Genomic DNA, 13,744 nt, shown 5'->3' on the forward strand with positions numbered 1-13,744 from the left:
AAACGATGGATTTGGCGGGTAGAGGACCGCCTGTCTGCTCTGGTACACGACTTTCAAGCATGATAATTCCCATTGGCATGGTCGCGGTGTATACACAGTTGACGATGGGTCGGAATGCCTTTGTTCAGAGACAACGCGGGATGGCAGAAGCATCATAGAACGGCGTACCTTGCCCATGTACGATTATAGTGTGTAAGACAAGCTGGTTAGATGCGACACTTGGCGGTGAGCTGCCGTTTGCTGAGACTCCCAAGGAGCACTGGAAGATGACCGCGGAATAGAACCTCAGCCGGCCCTCCGTTCTCGGGCTGAGGGATGGCAGTAAGGTAATGTAACCGTGAATGGTTCTTCCGGGACCATAAATCGGCGCCGCGAGAAGAACCGTATGGACAAACACCGCTCCGTTCCCCTCATACGGCTTACCTAAGCCCGTAAAAAGGCAAGCGCATTGGCTACTCCGCGTTTTCAAGCAACCCCGCCATCGCCGGTATTCGGGGGATGCAGTGTACACCGACAAATCACGTCATCTCTGAGGCCCCACACTACCAGTCACGCCCATGTCCGTCACTAATGCGCAGTCATCCCCCAACGACCCTTTCTTTTACAAACTTCTCTCGTTCACATCGTCAACCGTCGACTTACTCCATCTCTCCGCCAAACACCTGCTTAACTCGAGTACGCCGGTGCTGCGTTGGACAATTGACTTGCTGAGCAATTCGGTCTGTCCGCGGCGAGAAGTCTGGCTCATTCCGAGACCAGCGGTAGAGTACTCGACTTACCCGGCCCCCCGAATTTCGGTATCGTCACTTTGAACGCATCCCTTTTTGCCCATCGAATCATCAATTGCAACGGCATATTCGTACGGAGAGATTTCTGTATCCGAATTCGCCACACTAATCAGTTTCAAATCGATTCGAATTCCGTCTTGCACCTATACTACCCAGCCATCGACGCCGTCGGACTGTCTCACCATGGCCACACCACCGAACAACGGACCCGCGGAAAAGCCCAGCAATCCGCTCAAGCGGGTTGACCTCGATGGGCACGACCTGCCTCCATCTCCTGCGCCCTCCAGCCCTCGCAATGGCCGTCGCCGTTATGCTCTTGCTACCGAACTGGTCTACACCGAAAGCAACGACCAGTACGGCGCCTCCAGCGTTCCCATCTACCAGTCTGCTACTTTCAAGCAGAGCAGCGCCACTGGTGGAGGTGAGTACGACTACACCAGGTCGGGTAACCCGACGCGCACTCACTTGGAGCGTCACCTGGCCAAGATCATGAACGCGACAAGAGCTCTTGCAGTTGGCTCTGGCATGGGTGCCTTGGATGTCATCAGCCGCTTGTTACGCCCCGGAGACGAGGTCATCACCGGAGACGATTTGTACGGGGGCACGAACCGCCTACTGACGTACCTATCTTCTAACCAAGGCATCATTGTTCACCATGTCGACACAACTCAAGTTGACTCTGTGCGCCATGTCATCTCTGACAAGACTGCGATGGTTCTTCTGGAGACGCCGACGAACCCTCTCATCAAGATTGTCGACATCCCTTCTATTGCCAAGCTGGTTCATGATGCCAACGAGAAGGCTCTGGTGGTTGTGGACAACACCATGCTCTCGCCCATGTTGTTGAACCCCTTGGACATTGGCGCCGACATCGTGTACGAGTCGGGCACGAAGTATCTGTCGGGCCACCACGATATCATGGCCGGTGTCATCGGCGTCAACGAATCTTCTATTGGAGACAAGCTCTATTTCACAATCAACTCTACGGGCTGCGGTCTCTCGCCGAATGATTCGTTTCTGCTCATGAGGGGCATCAAAACCTTGGCCATCCGCATGGAGAAGCAACAGGCCAACGCTCAACAGATTGCCGAGTTCCTCGAGTCCCACGGTTTCAAGGTCAGATACCCCGGGCTCAAGTCTCATCCCCAGTATGACCTTCACTGGTCTATGGCGCGGGGCGCTGGCGCCGTCTTATCGTTTGAGACAGGAGATGCAGCTCTATCGGAGAGGATCGTAGAGGCTGCCAAGTTGTACAGCATCAGTGTCAGCTTTGGCTGCGTGAATAGTCTCATTAGCATGCCCTGCCAAATGAGCCACGCCAGCATCGATGCCAAAACCCGCAAGGAGAGGCAGATGCCAGAGGACCTCATCCGACTGTGTGTGGGTATCGAGGATGTCACCGACCTGATTGAGGATCTTTCTCGGGCTGTAAGTCATCAAATCCCACCATTATGATATATCAGTCAAGGCTAATAAAATATCCAGCTTGTGCAGGCCGGGGCGGTCAATGTGACCCTCGACGGATTTCGTGCGACCGAATCCGTCCAACAAGCCGGAGAGGCTTTGGCATGATACCCGGATTGGACAAAATCAGAGGCTTTCTGCAAGGAGTGAAAGAAATTTCATCTTACTAGACCTCCGTCGTTTTGGTACTTTGAAGGTTGCGAGGCCGAGGTGGACATCAAAATTAGACGAGGCAAAAAACTGAAGTACTTATTACGAATCTCACGTTCAGAGGTTGAAGGACTTCTTAGTCGAGGCTTGTTGACTCACGGCGCACCCTTCAGGTCCAGATTCTCAACTTGATAACCTGAGCAGTGTTTGTGATTGGTACTCGACTATTGCTCAAACTGTAAAGTTCAATGTTCCACCAGAAAACCACCTCCTGTGAACTCCGGTCGCCCACGAATGAACGAATAAACTCCTTGGCATAAATATCATTGCGCAGCTAAGGTTTTGTGTTAAAGGTCTCACGAAAAGTCGAAGCGGTCTGGCAAGACCACTGGGGCAACTAGAGTCCAGGCGTACATGGCGTAGCAAACCCAGGCGCTCACAATCTTGACCCAGCTGGCCCAGTAGGAGCGGCCGACAGGGACGAAATCCCCGTCATTCTGGTCGTCCCAGCTCTGAGTGAGCAAGGTAGAGATCCAGGTGGTGGCCAGGAAGAAAATGATGTGGAATACGCTGTAGCTGTACTGAGTCCTAGTGCGCTCATCGTCACCAGGCGTGTGGGTTCCGGTTTCGCTCTCATCGTCAGATAACAAGGCATCGGCAGGCAAACTACCCTCTTCGACAGCACGGCGCAGTGCTTCAGCTCGCATGGCCTTATGGCCATTCGGTTGCTGAGTCACAAGATCGTGCTCATCTTCCTCGGGAAGTCGAATGCCGCCAGAAGAACCCAGGCCAAGACTCTGGGTGGCGGCTCGGGTGGTTGTGTATGCGACCGTGAGCATAGTCACAATCGCACCGATGACAATGGAGGTCGTCCGGGTACCCTGAGCCCGAATCAAGGGGTTGCACTTCTTGTCATCGGGCTCCATGGAGACAGCCGACATAGTAAGGTATGTGCAGTAGACGGCGACCATGGCGCCTTGGGCTAGACCGGCCTTGGGGTTAAACTCCTGGACCGTGGGGTGAACGGAGATGAAGGAGATGATGATCCAAAGCAGGAGGTTAACAGTGATTGCAGCCTGGTTCATAGAGCAGCCATCACCAGCGAAAAAGATGTACTGGACAATGGTCATGGCGAGGGAACCCAAGTACATGCCCAGCGTAGAACTAATCAGTACTGTACGCCAGACCTTGGAGTCTGTTTCCTCAATCTGCTCGAGGCAGTACTCGGCCCAATTGTGGGCGAGATCCACGAGCAGGATGAGGCCAAGAATGAGGAAAAGCATGCCGCCAACTTGGGCAATGTATGAACCCCAGAACTGGAAGAACTCATCGGGAATCAGGAACGAGAGGACGATCAGAGCAAGCCATGCAATGATCTTAGGACCCCAGTATCCATTTTGAATCGCGGCGCGCGGGTTCTTGGAGGAGGTGACACCAAACAGAAGACCGGCAAAGATGAGGTGAAAAAGACCGAGTGCGAAGTTGAAGCGATGAACGGCCATCCAGCCGTAGCAGGTGCCCGTCGGACAATCGATTTTGACGTAGTCGAGCATAAGGTGTTCGAGTTTCTCGATGGCCCAAGGCGTGAGCATGATCCATGAGAGAATCGAGTTCACCAGAAGGATGAGGGCGTAGCCGATACGAGTAGCAACACTGTGACTGTTCTTAGCTCGCCGTTGTGTCAAGCGGTATTGGCTGAACATACCTGTTGCCGCATTTCCCGCAAGCGCTGCACACAGCAGAGCATGTGGCGGCACCGCAACAACTGGCAGCGAAACCAATAACCTGAGATGTGTTAGTCGACGTCTGATTCGGATGCAGCCTCGAAGCCTCGACACAGCTCACAGGCTGCGGAGAACGGAAGTGAACATACCGTGCCCATACTTGGCACCGCCATCAGCGGCAGAGAAAGCAGAGCACCCATGGCGCCAGCTGTTGGAAGGGTATGCGATCGATCGTTTGTGTTTGTCGGATGGATTGATGGAACGCGTTGGAAAAGTAGAAGTTGTGGTGTTGCTGGTGATGGCGCCGACGTGTCTGCGGTTCGAGGTGGCGCGACGGGAGTGTTGCTGCGCTTGCGCGAACGGCGGCATGACAACCGGAACGAGGTCGGATGGGCTGGGCTTGAGTGCCCGTGACCTGGATGAGGCTGAGGCGGCGGTGCACGTGACACGCCACTGCCCGGGACGGCGGGGACCTCGATAATTAGGTAAGTACCTTAGTTGAAGAGGAAATACGGGGCTCCTGCACGATTACGTTAGACTACACGTGTACCTATGTACCTATCCGCAGGTCGGTACTCCGTAGCAGCCTGGGATCTTGGCTGCAATTTCTCTAATCCATCCGCATAAGGGGCGGCCGAGATCGGCGATTGGTCGATACTGGCCATTCCTACGAAAACATTGAACGGAACACACTTTCCACCCAAACCACCCTTGGACTGAGCGTTGCTGGTGGGGTTTCAAATTGGCTCGGCATATACTGAGGACGGAGTACGGCAATGTTGAGTTGTCTCGCGTGCCATGTCTGTTATCAGCCAAAACCCACTGCAACACGACACGACACGACGTCTTCATGCATGCCTGGTGCACAGCAAACCAGCGCTGCGCCCCTCGCCATCTGCACATCTTATCTATAGACAATAAAGCGACTACCTACTCAGTCTCTGCTCTCCTGAGAGATACCCCTGGGTCGTGCTTGCTCAGTGGGATTCTCTTTGCTCCCAGAAGAGGCAGGTTGCGACCTCGTACTTCTTCTTGTTAGTCGCACCCTTTCAGATGTTTCAGATGTGCAGCTGGCTAGCGTTACCTCATGATATTTCAATGGGGTCAACTGACTTGACAAGAACCATGTGTCCAACGCCCAGATGAGACGACGGCCAAGTTGACAGATTGTCCGTTGTAAGATGAAGGTGAGTGATTATACCTAGTTAGTCGAGATGGGGGCCTATAATCTGCCTTAGCTTACGTACAAAAGTTGTCAGGCGACAGAAGCAACCCAGACGACATTCAAAGACAGCTATCCGTACCATGGGATTTCCAACTGCCCTATGGATACCACCCATACGGGTTGGAGAGATGGAGGTTTGGCATCATTACGTCCCGGACTACCTTCAACGGAAGCCAAGAACGCCCAGGTGCCCAGAAGTCGAAATGTAGCGGGTACGCGCGCTCTTTACGTATCTAATATGTAATGACGGCACCGCGATTGGTACTCGTTACGTACCTTAGTGCAGTGGCCGATTCGGCAAACAAGACAATCGCAATGCGTCTGCTTTCCCACTGGCCAGCGCTCCGTCCAAGGAGACAGCCCCTTAATGGAAGGAAGGTCGGCACCGGAGATACAAAGCAACCTAAGGAACGTAGGTATCTTATGCCTTCCTCCCTTACCTAGCACGTGCAGGCGGAGGCGTGCCTTAGGGAGCGAGCCCAGATAACGTACCTGCCGAAAGGTACCTTACATACCTAGGTAGGTTGCAGTACCTTCCTTACCCAGGTAGGTAGGTTCCTTAGGTAGGTATCTATCCGCCCGACTTCCAAATAAAGTGCCTTCCTTGCCTTACGGACTTGTTGCAAAAGGATTCGAGATCCCAAAGATAAGGGATCCGGCATCGTCCCGTCTTCCTACCTAGCCGTTTGTGAAGCTTCCCACCATCCTCGCCCGCGTATTCATCTTCTCCTCTTTCCCTCCCTCCATATCGCCGCTGCTTGCCCACTCAGTCACTATCCCTCTCTTCTTGATGTTTCACACTCTCGGCTTCGCCCGCAACGCCATGAGTACTGCTCCCCCGATACACTGAATCGAACTTCTCCAACCATTATCGCCGTCATCGCTGCCGCCACGCCATTCGCCCTCCGTCTCCCGGCGTTGACGATCGATTTCTCCCTGCCCCCGATTCTCGAAGCATGATATCCTGAAGGCCAACGTCCCCCCCTGTACGAGTCTGCATACCATGGCCAACGCAAAGGAAAGAGAGAAGCAGCTGCATCGCGCACGTCTTGTCGCCAGTGTCGCAGCAACAATCATATCTCTCGCCTGTGGCACCAACGTGAGTGTTGTTGGCGCCTGGATCGTTTCCCCAAAGACTGTATCCTTCTTACGATCCAACGCTAACTGATGGTGTTTGCGCAGTATGTATATTCGGCATGGGCGCCTCAATTCGCCGAGCGATTGAAGCTGTCTTCGACCGAGACGAACGTCATAGGGCTCTCGGCCAACCTAGGAATGTACTCGTTAGGTGTTCCTGTCGGCATGCTGGTTGATCACAAAGGACCTCGCTCTGCCGTCATTAGTGGCTCCATCCTGCTCGCCCTCGGCTATTTCCCCTTCCATGTTGCCTACGACCGCGCGGCCGGTGCTGTTCCGCTTCTCTGCTTCTTTTCATACCTCACCGGCCTGGGCGGATGTATGGCGTTCGCCGCCGCCGTCAAGACGTCTGCCCTGAACTGGCCACATCATCGCGGTACGGCAACTGCCTTTCCCCTCGCTGCCTTCGGCTTGAGCGCCTTCTTCTTCTCGACGTTTGGCACTCTTTTCTTCCCGGGAAACACCAGTGCTTTTCTGGCCCTGCTTTCATTCGGCACGTGCGGCTTGACGTTTCTCGGCTTTTTCTTCCTGCGTGTGTATCCTCATACCAACTACCAAAGCCTGCCCGCCAGTGATGTGTTGACGGGCTCCCAACTTCTTCACCGTACGTCTTCGGAGGAGGCCAAACCCAACCGCCCCGGTCATGGGCATCGCGCCGCGTTGGTTGAACCTGGTACGTCGCCCAAAATTACAAATACTACTGCCACCACCACAATCGACTCCAACACCGACAGCGAGCCGGTTTACCCTCGAAACGAACCCTCAGCGCCGTCTCACGAGGCTGATGAGGCGCAAATCGAAGCCGTCGACGACGCCGATGATTATGAGCCCGATGAGACGTCCTCGCTAGTGTCGAGCTCCTCTTCTATGCCTGGTGATGTTTTTGTGCAGAGTAGTGTTGATATGGATCGTTCCCATCGTGTAGATATCCGTGGTTGGAACCTGTTTCGTGAGCTCGACTTTTGGCAGTTGTTTTGCATCATGGGCATTCTTACCGGCATCGGTTTGATGACAATCAAGTACGTCTCCCAGCCTCATGCGGGCCATTCCCGTTCAAATGATCTAATGTGCTAAACATCATCTGCAGCAATATCGGAAATGACGTGAAAGCCCTCTGGCGTCACTGGGACGAGTCGGTTGACGAAGCCTACCTCATCACTATGCAACAGCTGCACGTATCTATACTGTCTATCTGCAGTTTTGCCGGTAGACTATTAAGCGGTTTGTTTCCCGCCTCCAGTTAGGCAAGTCTCAGGCTGACCCCGATGACCAAGGTGTTGGGTCGGACTTCATTGTCAAAGTACTCCACGGAAGCCGGGTTTGGTGCCTCGTTGCTTCTAGTGCCGTCTTCTTCGTTGCCCAGGTTGTAGCACTCAACGTTACCAACCCTCATCTCCTGGGCTTAGTGTCGGGGTTGTCCGGCATCGCGTACGGTTTTCTCTTCGGAGTGTTCCCCTCCATTGTGGCCGAGACCTTCGGGATTCACGGCCTCAGTCAGAACTGGGGCCTCATGACACTTTCTCCCGTTGTCTCGGGCAATATTTTCAATATCTTTTACGGCAAGATCTATGATAAGCACTCAATTCTTGGACCAGATGGCGAGCGTGTTTGCCATGATGGACCAGAATGCTATCGCGCTGCATACCTGATGACCCTGGCATCGTGCTCTGTTGGTCTTGTCCTGACACTCTGGGTAATTCGCCACCAGCGCGTGAAATGGGCCAAGGAGGAAAAGGACAAGGCCGAGCAGGTGGATTAGTGCAAGATTGGCGATCTACACGATTTCAACTCTCTCCTTGCAAGAGGCACAACACCTGTGAACGACGGAAACGGGGCATCGGGGTAAAAAGGGGAGAAGGGGAGGTTCTCTACCTGTGACATAATACGCAAGGCTAGCTGGCGCGGTTCCAGGATAGAGAGATGTGTGAGGCAGGCGTTAAGTTAGACTGCTAACTCACGGGGCATTGGCATGTTTTACTAGACAAGACGGCGGGGCTCCTTTATTTATCTCAGTCGCAAAGCCTTCAGTCTTTACCGGCACCCAACGTGGCAGTGATACGACGAACTGTACGGAGAGATGCCCAGCTTGAGTACTCTTTAAATGTATGTGCTGAGTGACGTCCTTGAATCGGTAGTATTGAAGTGCCTTTGAATTTCCGTCTCTGGATCCTCAAGGACGCGCACCATATACAATCCGCACTCGGACTGAAGCATCGCCTGATACCTCCCTGATATGATCGGCTAACGTCCATTTCGTCTCCCCCACTGCGATCGCCAATCATTGACTGACTTCTCGATCGAAAAACACAAAGCAAGCCCTTATGGGCAGCTGGCTCATTAAAGACGGGTTTGACACAAGAAAGTCCCCCGTCGCAGCATTATACAAGAATCATCTGAAGTGAAAAGCCTCCTTTATACCCCTTCCTCTTTTTCTTGTAGGACTTTTCTCCCCTGAGTGGACGCCTTGCATGACGCTGCAGACCCTAGGTCGGCGACATGTTCAACGTAAGGCCACTCCAAGACCGCCACGCTCAGTCCGTTGAAAATCATGTTCGTGTCGACGCCTCTAGCCAAAACACATGGACCGTACAAACTCCCAGCCGATGCAAGATGCAGATGAACGAAAATGAGAAATCCGAAACATGTGCCAACGCCGGTGTCATGGTTCAAAAGGTCCGCCGTATCTGCCGCTCAGACAGCGGCAAGGAGGGCCTAAAAATACCTCGAATCAAGACACAGATAGTCGCAGTGGTCTATATAAAAGAAAACAAAATTGCCGCACCAGAGAGTCCCCATAGTATAAGCTGTCTTGAATGAGTCTCCAAGCCGTCTCATGGTATGTACAGCGTGACGGACGACAGAGATAGAAGAAGCGCTTGACGGAGCGGATACTCGTCGGTGACTCGACTTCCCAAGCTGGTTGCTTCTCCGACCAGTCTGTTTGTCCCTCAAGGTGCTTTGCCACCCTTGCGGTCCTCGTTCAGACCATTTTCGAATATTGAACTAAAGCCCGCGAGGGGCCAGTTGTCCGAGGTTGAGTGAATCACGACCAACCATGCGGCCACGAGATTGACGAGATAATGCAGCATGTAGGCGTACGAAACGCCGTATATGGCCGCGTAAGTTGCGGTCCCAAACAAAAGGACGCTGGTAAGATGCCTCAGCTTACCGGCGACTCTCGGAACCATCTTACCTGTTGTCAGGTTCTCCACCAGCAGAATGAATGGCATGATGGACAGGACGTTATGGTGGGAAGAAAAAGGCGTCAGCCAATGTACCGCTAGATTGCGAATCCAAACTGCCAGAATGGGGAGATTGATGGGAAGTACCCAAAGCATAAGGAGCAGGATTGAATGGGCGTAGTGATAAAAGTCGTAATTCGGCCCCGACTTGAGCTCCGACGCTATCCTGAGAGCACGAACCACGGTGAAGAGCTGAACCAGGCATGCCACCAAGTACGCGAACTGGTACGGGATGAAGGTCGACACCATGAATAGAAGGATGGCGGTGGTAATCATCCGCCGCCGAGGCGAAGAAGAGGCAAACATCGGCGAGTGTGCTCGTCGTCGCTCATCTCTAGCTTGACCGAAGGAGCGGACAACGACCGATGAGTAGACGAATCCGAGCAGCTGCGTCAAAGCCAAAGTTACAAAATGAAGAATGGCACAAACGCCAACGCAGACAACCCCGATGAGAGGCACGAGAAACCAGAAGAATGGGTCTTGCGTGCCCGTGAGAAGATCATTGCCGTGGAAGTCACCCGCTGGCGACGTCGTGTTGCGCCAATGCCAGAAACCACCGGGCCCTGCCGGCCAGGATCCCGTCATCGACAAAGAGAGAAACGTCAATGAAACTAACATCAGAGGCAGGGATTGACGTAGGCAGAGGTCGAGACTCTCTGAAAATGATATGAAGGTGCCTGTGGTATCGTAAACCCTGAATTGCTTTCGTAGCACTAGGGTGACCACGAGCAAAGGGAAGGCGGCAAAGACGGTTCGGTAGCGCATGTACAGTTTTCCCAAACTTCCCAACGCATCTACCGTCAACTTGACTTGGATACTGGATTCGCACGTGGGATCTGTCCAGAATTGAAAGCTTAGGCCCTGCTCATCGTGCCTTTTTTGACGCAATGGTGGAGGAACAAACGGTGCTACGCCGTGCATGCTGATGCTCGCGTGTCTGGCGTTGACGAAGTATTTTGATTCGTACGGTTGAGCCAGATGTTGTCGGATGAGAGGAGAGAACATCTCGGGGGCTCCGTTGCAAACTTGGTTGCTCATCTCCAGATTATAAGCAAGCAAGCTCGATTGAAGAGTAGGGATGTTGATTTCCGCGACCATGGGACGGTCAGCTGGCAGTCTGAGCGTCATTCCGAACGCTAGGAGACGTCGCAGACTGATGTTGCGAGTTCTGTGTGATTGTGCATGATCGCTGAAGTCAGCAACAACAAAGTTGTGCGAGGGTTTGACGGCTTTATCGATTATGGCCACGAATTGGTGATCGGCGATGTCTTCGGTATCGAATTCGAGGTACGAGAAGGGCCGAGTCGCAGGCTCATTATCCAATGCGAACGGGTGGTGTAGAGATTTTGTCGAAGCGGGCAGAAGCATAGCATCGGATGCTGTGTTCTTGCAGGCCAGTCGAGTGGACCCAGTGCTGTCTCCCGAGAGATCCATGTTCACAGAGAACATGGTCGTAGCCTGACCAGGCTGTAGGGGGAAAACGCTGCAAAACAGAACTTCGAGCTTTCCATGCTCTCCTGACTTGTCCAAACTGACATCTGACAAAAGGGTGAACCGCTTGCCTTCCGGTGATCCTTGGGGTGGTACTGGAAGCAAGTAAGCTCTGGGTTTGGATTCGAGACCCAATTCTCGCAAAATCAAGCGCTCCCCTTGACCCATAATGGCGTTGGCGTTGTCTTCAAGAGTCAGGAGCGTTGTTGGCCCCTCGGAGGGCAAGTTCTTCTCGGCAATGGACTCCATCCCAGTAAGAAACCATTTTTTGAACACCCTCATTCTCTCAGCCCTCGGCTTCGTCTGTGACGATCTGTGGACATCGGCTATGTCGTACAGAGCTCGAGCAACAACTTTCCTAAACTGATCGCACCAGAGGATAGCCTGATGATCCATGCTGGTCCAGACCCCAGGAATTCCTGTGGTGAACACGGTGAAGCCATGCGTCTCGGGGATTATGGACTCGACACTAGCGTAGTCGGACGGAACTACCGTGTCTAAGCCACCGCCAGCTATCGAAACAAGGGTGACGTGCCACAGAGGATTATTGTTGGCCCATTTCTGCGAGTAGGCTCGACGCCAGTAATCATTGATGTCTTCGTATATCTTTACAATCTGACCGTCAAAGGTAACTGGGGGCCGGGAATGTGGTGCGGACATGGTGATGATAGTGTTGATGGAATGGGATTGGTAATTCGGCATGATGAGCATTGTCCGGGCTACAATACCACCCATGGAATGACCCAAGATCAGAACGGACGTGGGGTCTGGTAAGTCAGGATCGCGGGCGGACATGCGCGGGTCCATGTACAGAGACAGTATGTATCGGATGGCCTCGTTCAAGTACTCGGCCTGATCCAACATGGTCTGTCCGTGAAAGGCGGTGATGTCTTCGTTGAAATCGACGGTGAAGAAGTCGAGGTTTCGAGCGCCAGCTGCGGCAGCGGCTTCATCGTGTTGCAGAGATTCGTGGTAATAGTTAGCAGCTTCAGCTGCTATCGGTCTAACCTGCTTGTAACTGCCCGCATTGCCTGGGATGAAAAGGACAGGAACACCTCTCAGCTGTGCTGGTCAGTTCCATGTAGTGCTCGAGCTTATTGTCGGAGGATACATGCCTTTCGTTCATCGTCAACGCCCTGTTCGCGATAAAGATATAACGAGTATTTGGTTGCGAAGCGGGTGTGCTCCGTGTCGAAATCGCGTAAGCGGATGTACGAGGGCCGCATGTAAGACATGCGACATCCCTTGGCGTCAAGTTGACGAGTCCAAGAGGAGTTGAGAATGGCGCACAGCAGCGTGATGCCAAGCACAGTGACGGCGAGGGCCAGAATGGTGATGGACCATGGGCCGCGAAACCGAGAGCGACGGCCAGCAAAGCGCAATTCGGCCATTCTTTCGGAAGCCGTGGAGGCTTTTGCGCCGGGGTGATTGTCTGTTTCGGTGTCGTCGTCGGACTCGTCGCGGATTTCGACGTGAGGGGCACCGCCTTCGGGGTGGTGGCGATGGTGTTGGTGGTGTTGGTGGTCCGGAGGTTGTTGAAGGTTATTTGGGTATGCGGGTGACAGCACGGCTAGGGATGGTGCTTGAGACAGCGTCGATGGCGATGGCGATGACGATGACGATGGAGATGGCGATGGCGACGTCGACGGCGACGACACAGTTATGGAATGGTTCTCGAGCGATCCATTCGGTCCATGTTCAAACTTCCAATTGGTGTAGGGCGACCGTCTGCTCCTCGCAGAGGCCGGTCTTGATGCAGCTGGCGGGTGTTTGGGGTGTGCGGCAGAATTGCGGGTGCGAGCAGTATCTGAGGTGACTTTACTCGTGGCAGGAGACCGAGGCTTGGTGATGGGAGGATCGTCGCTGTCGTCGGTCGAACCCGACGAGCGCCTCTTCATGGATGGAGAGGGCTCGGTCGAGTCTTCCTGGAGGGGAAGGAGTCGGTCGATTGAGCCGAGGGAGTATTCGTCTCCGTCTGGCGAAAGAGAAAGTGAAGAAAGGAGAATAGAGGAAGGGGGGGGAGAAGACTAAACGTTAACGTTGGAGGTAAGGTACAGGCGACAAGACGGAGAGGAGAGCCCAGGTGGCCAAGCGGGAAGAAGGAATCTAATGGGATCAGAAAAAGCCTAGGGAAGAAACACACTGGATTAAGGTACCTACCTACTTACACCTGGACCTGGACCCTTTGAACAACCCGACTCCACTGGAAACACTGGCAGGAAGGGTGAGGTGGTGCTAACCTGAGGGGACAACCTAACCTACCAAACCTAGTACCTATGGAAAGTGTGGACCTAGGAAGCCGGGCACTTGCCTACCTAGGTACCTACATACATAACCTGGAAGGTACCTAAGGTAATCGTACCTACCTAAGGTCCTAAGGCACCTAAAGGTAAAGGCACCTACCTACCTGGAATCGACAACGAGCGGCATGAATTGCTGACTTGGGTACCTAGGAGCATCTTAGTTGTGCCCAAGAGTAATTATCTATATCGACCTTGCCATGGAATTCTAGACCAGCCATGC

General features: G+C 53.4%; 4 protein-coding genes across 4 annotated transcripts; 2 read left to right on the top strand and 2 right to left on the bottom strand.

The window, feature by feature from the left end:
• Positions 1-971: 971 nt before the first annotated feature.
• Positions 972-2,360, top strand: CkaCkLH20_01540 (cystathionine beta-lyase; the record flags this gene model as incomplete). The annotated part of the gene is made up of 2 exons (XM_038884259.1): positions 972-2,216; positions 2,274-2,360. The coding sequence occupies 2 exons, from the start codon at positions 972-974 to the stop codon at positions 2,358-2,360; spliced, it is 1,332 nt and encodes a 443-aa protein (XP_038750851.1).
• A 398-nt stretch (positions 2,361-2,758) lies between these two features.
• Positions 2,759-4,326, bottom strand: CkaCkLH20_01541 (uncharacterized protein; the record flags this gene model as incomplete). The annotated part of the gene is made up of 3 exons (XM_038884260.1): positions 2,759-4,055; positions 4,108-4,187; positions 4,276-4,326. The coding sequence occupies 3 exons, from the start codon at positions 4,324-4,326 to the stop codon at positions 2,759-2,761; spliced, it is 1,428 nt and encodes a 475-aa protein (XP_038750852.1).
• A 2,028-nt stretch (positions 4,327-6,354) lies between these two features.
• Positions 6,355-8,247, top strand: CkaCkLH20_01542 (major facilitator superfamily transporter; the record flags this gene model as incomplete). The annotated part of the gene is made up of 4 exons (XM_038884261.1): positions 6,355-6,450; positions 6,534-7,507; positions 7,576-7,709; positions 7,763-8,247. The coding sequence occupies 4 exons, from the start codon at positions 6,355-6,357 to the stop codon at positions 8,245-8,247; spliced, it is 1,689 nt and encodes a 562-aa protein (XP_038750853.1).
• A 1,189-nt stretch (positions 8,248-9,436) lies between these two features.
• On the bottom strand, positions 9,437-13,119 carry CkaCkLH20_01543 (gpi inositol-deacylase; the record flags this gene model as incomplete). The annotated part of the gene is made up of 2 exons (XM_038884262.1): positions 9,437-12,276; positions 12,333-13,119. 2 exons carry the CDS (start codon positions 13,117-13,119, stop codon positions 9,437-9,439), a joined length of 3,627 nt encoding a protein of 1,208 aa, XP_038750854.1.
• Positions 13,120-13,744: the final 625 nt, after the last annotated feature.

The sequence above is a fragment of the Colletotrichum karsti genome (assembly GCF_011947395.1).
Source record: "Colletotrichum karsti strain CkLH20 chromosome Unknown Scaffold3, whole genome shotgun sequence".
NCBI lineage: Eukaryota > Fungi > Ascomycota > Sordariomycetes > Glomerellales > Glomerellaceae > Colletotrichum > Colletotrichum karsti.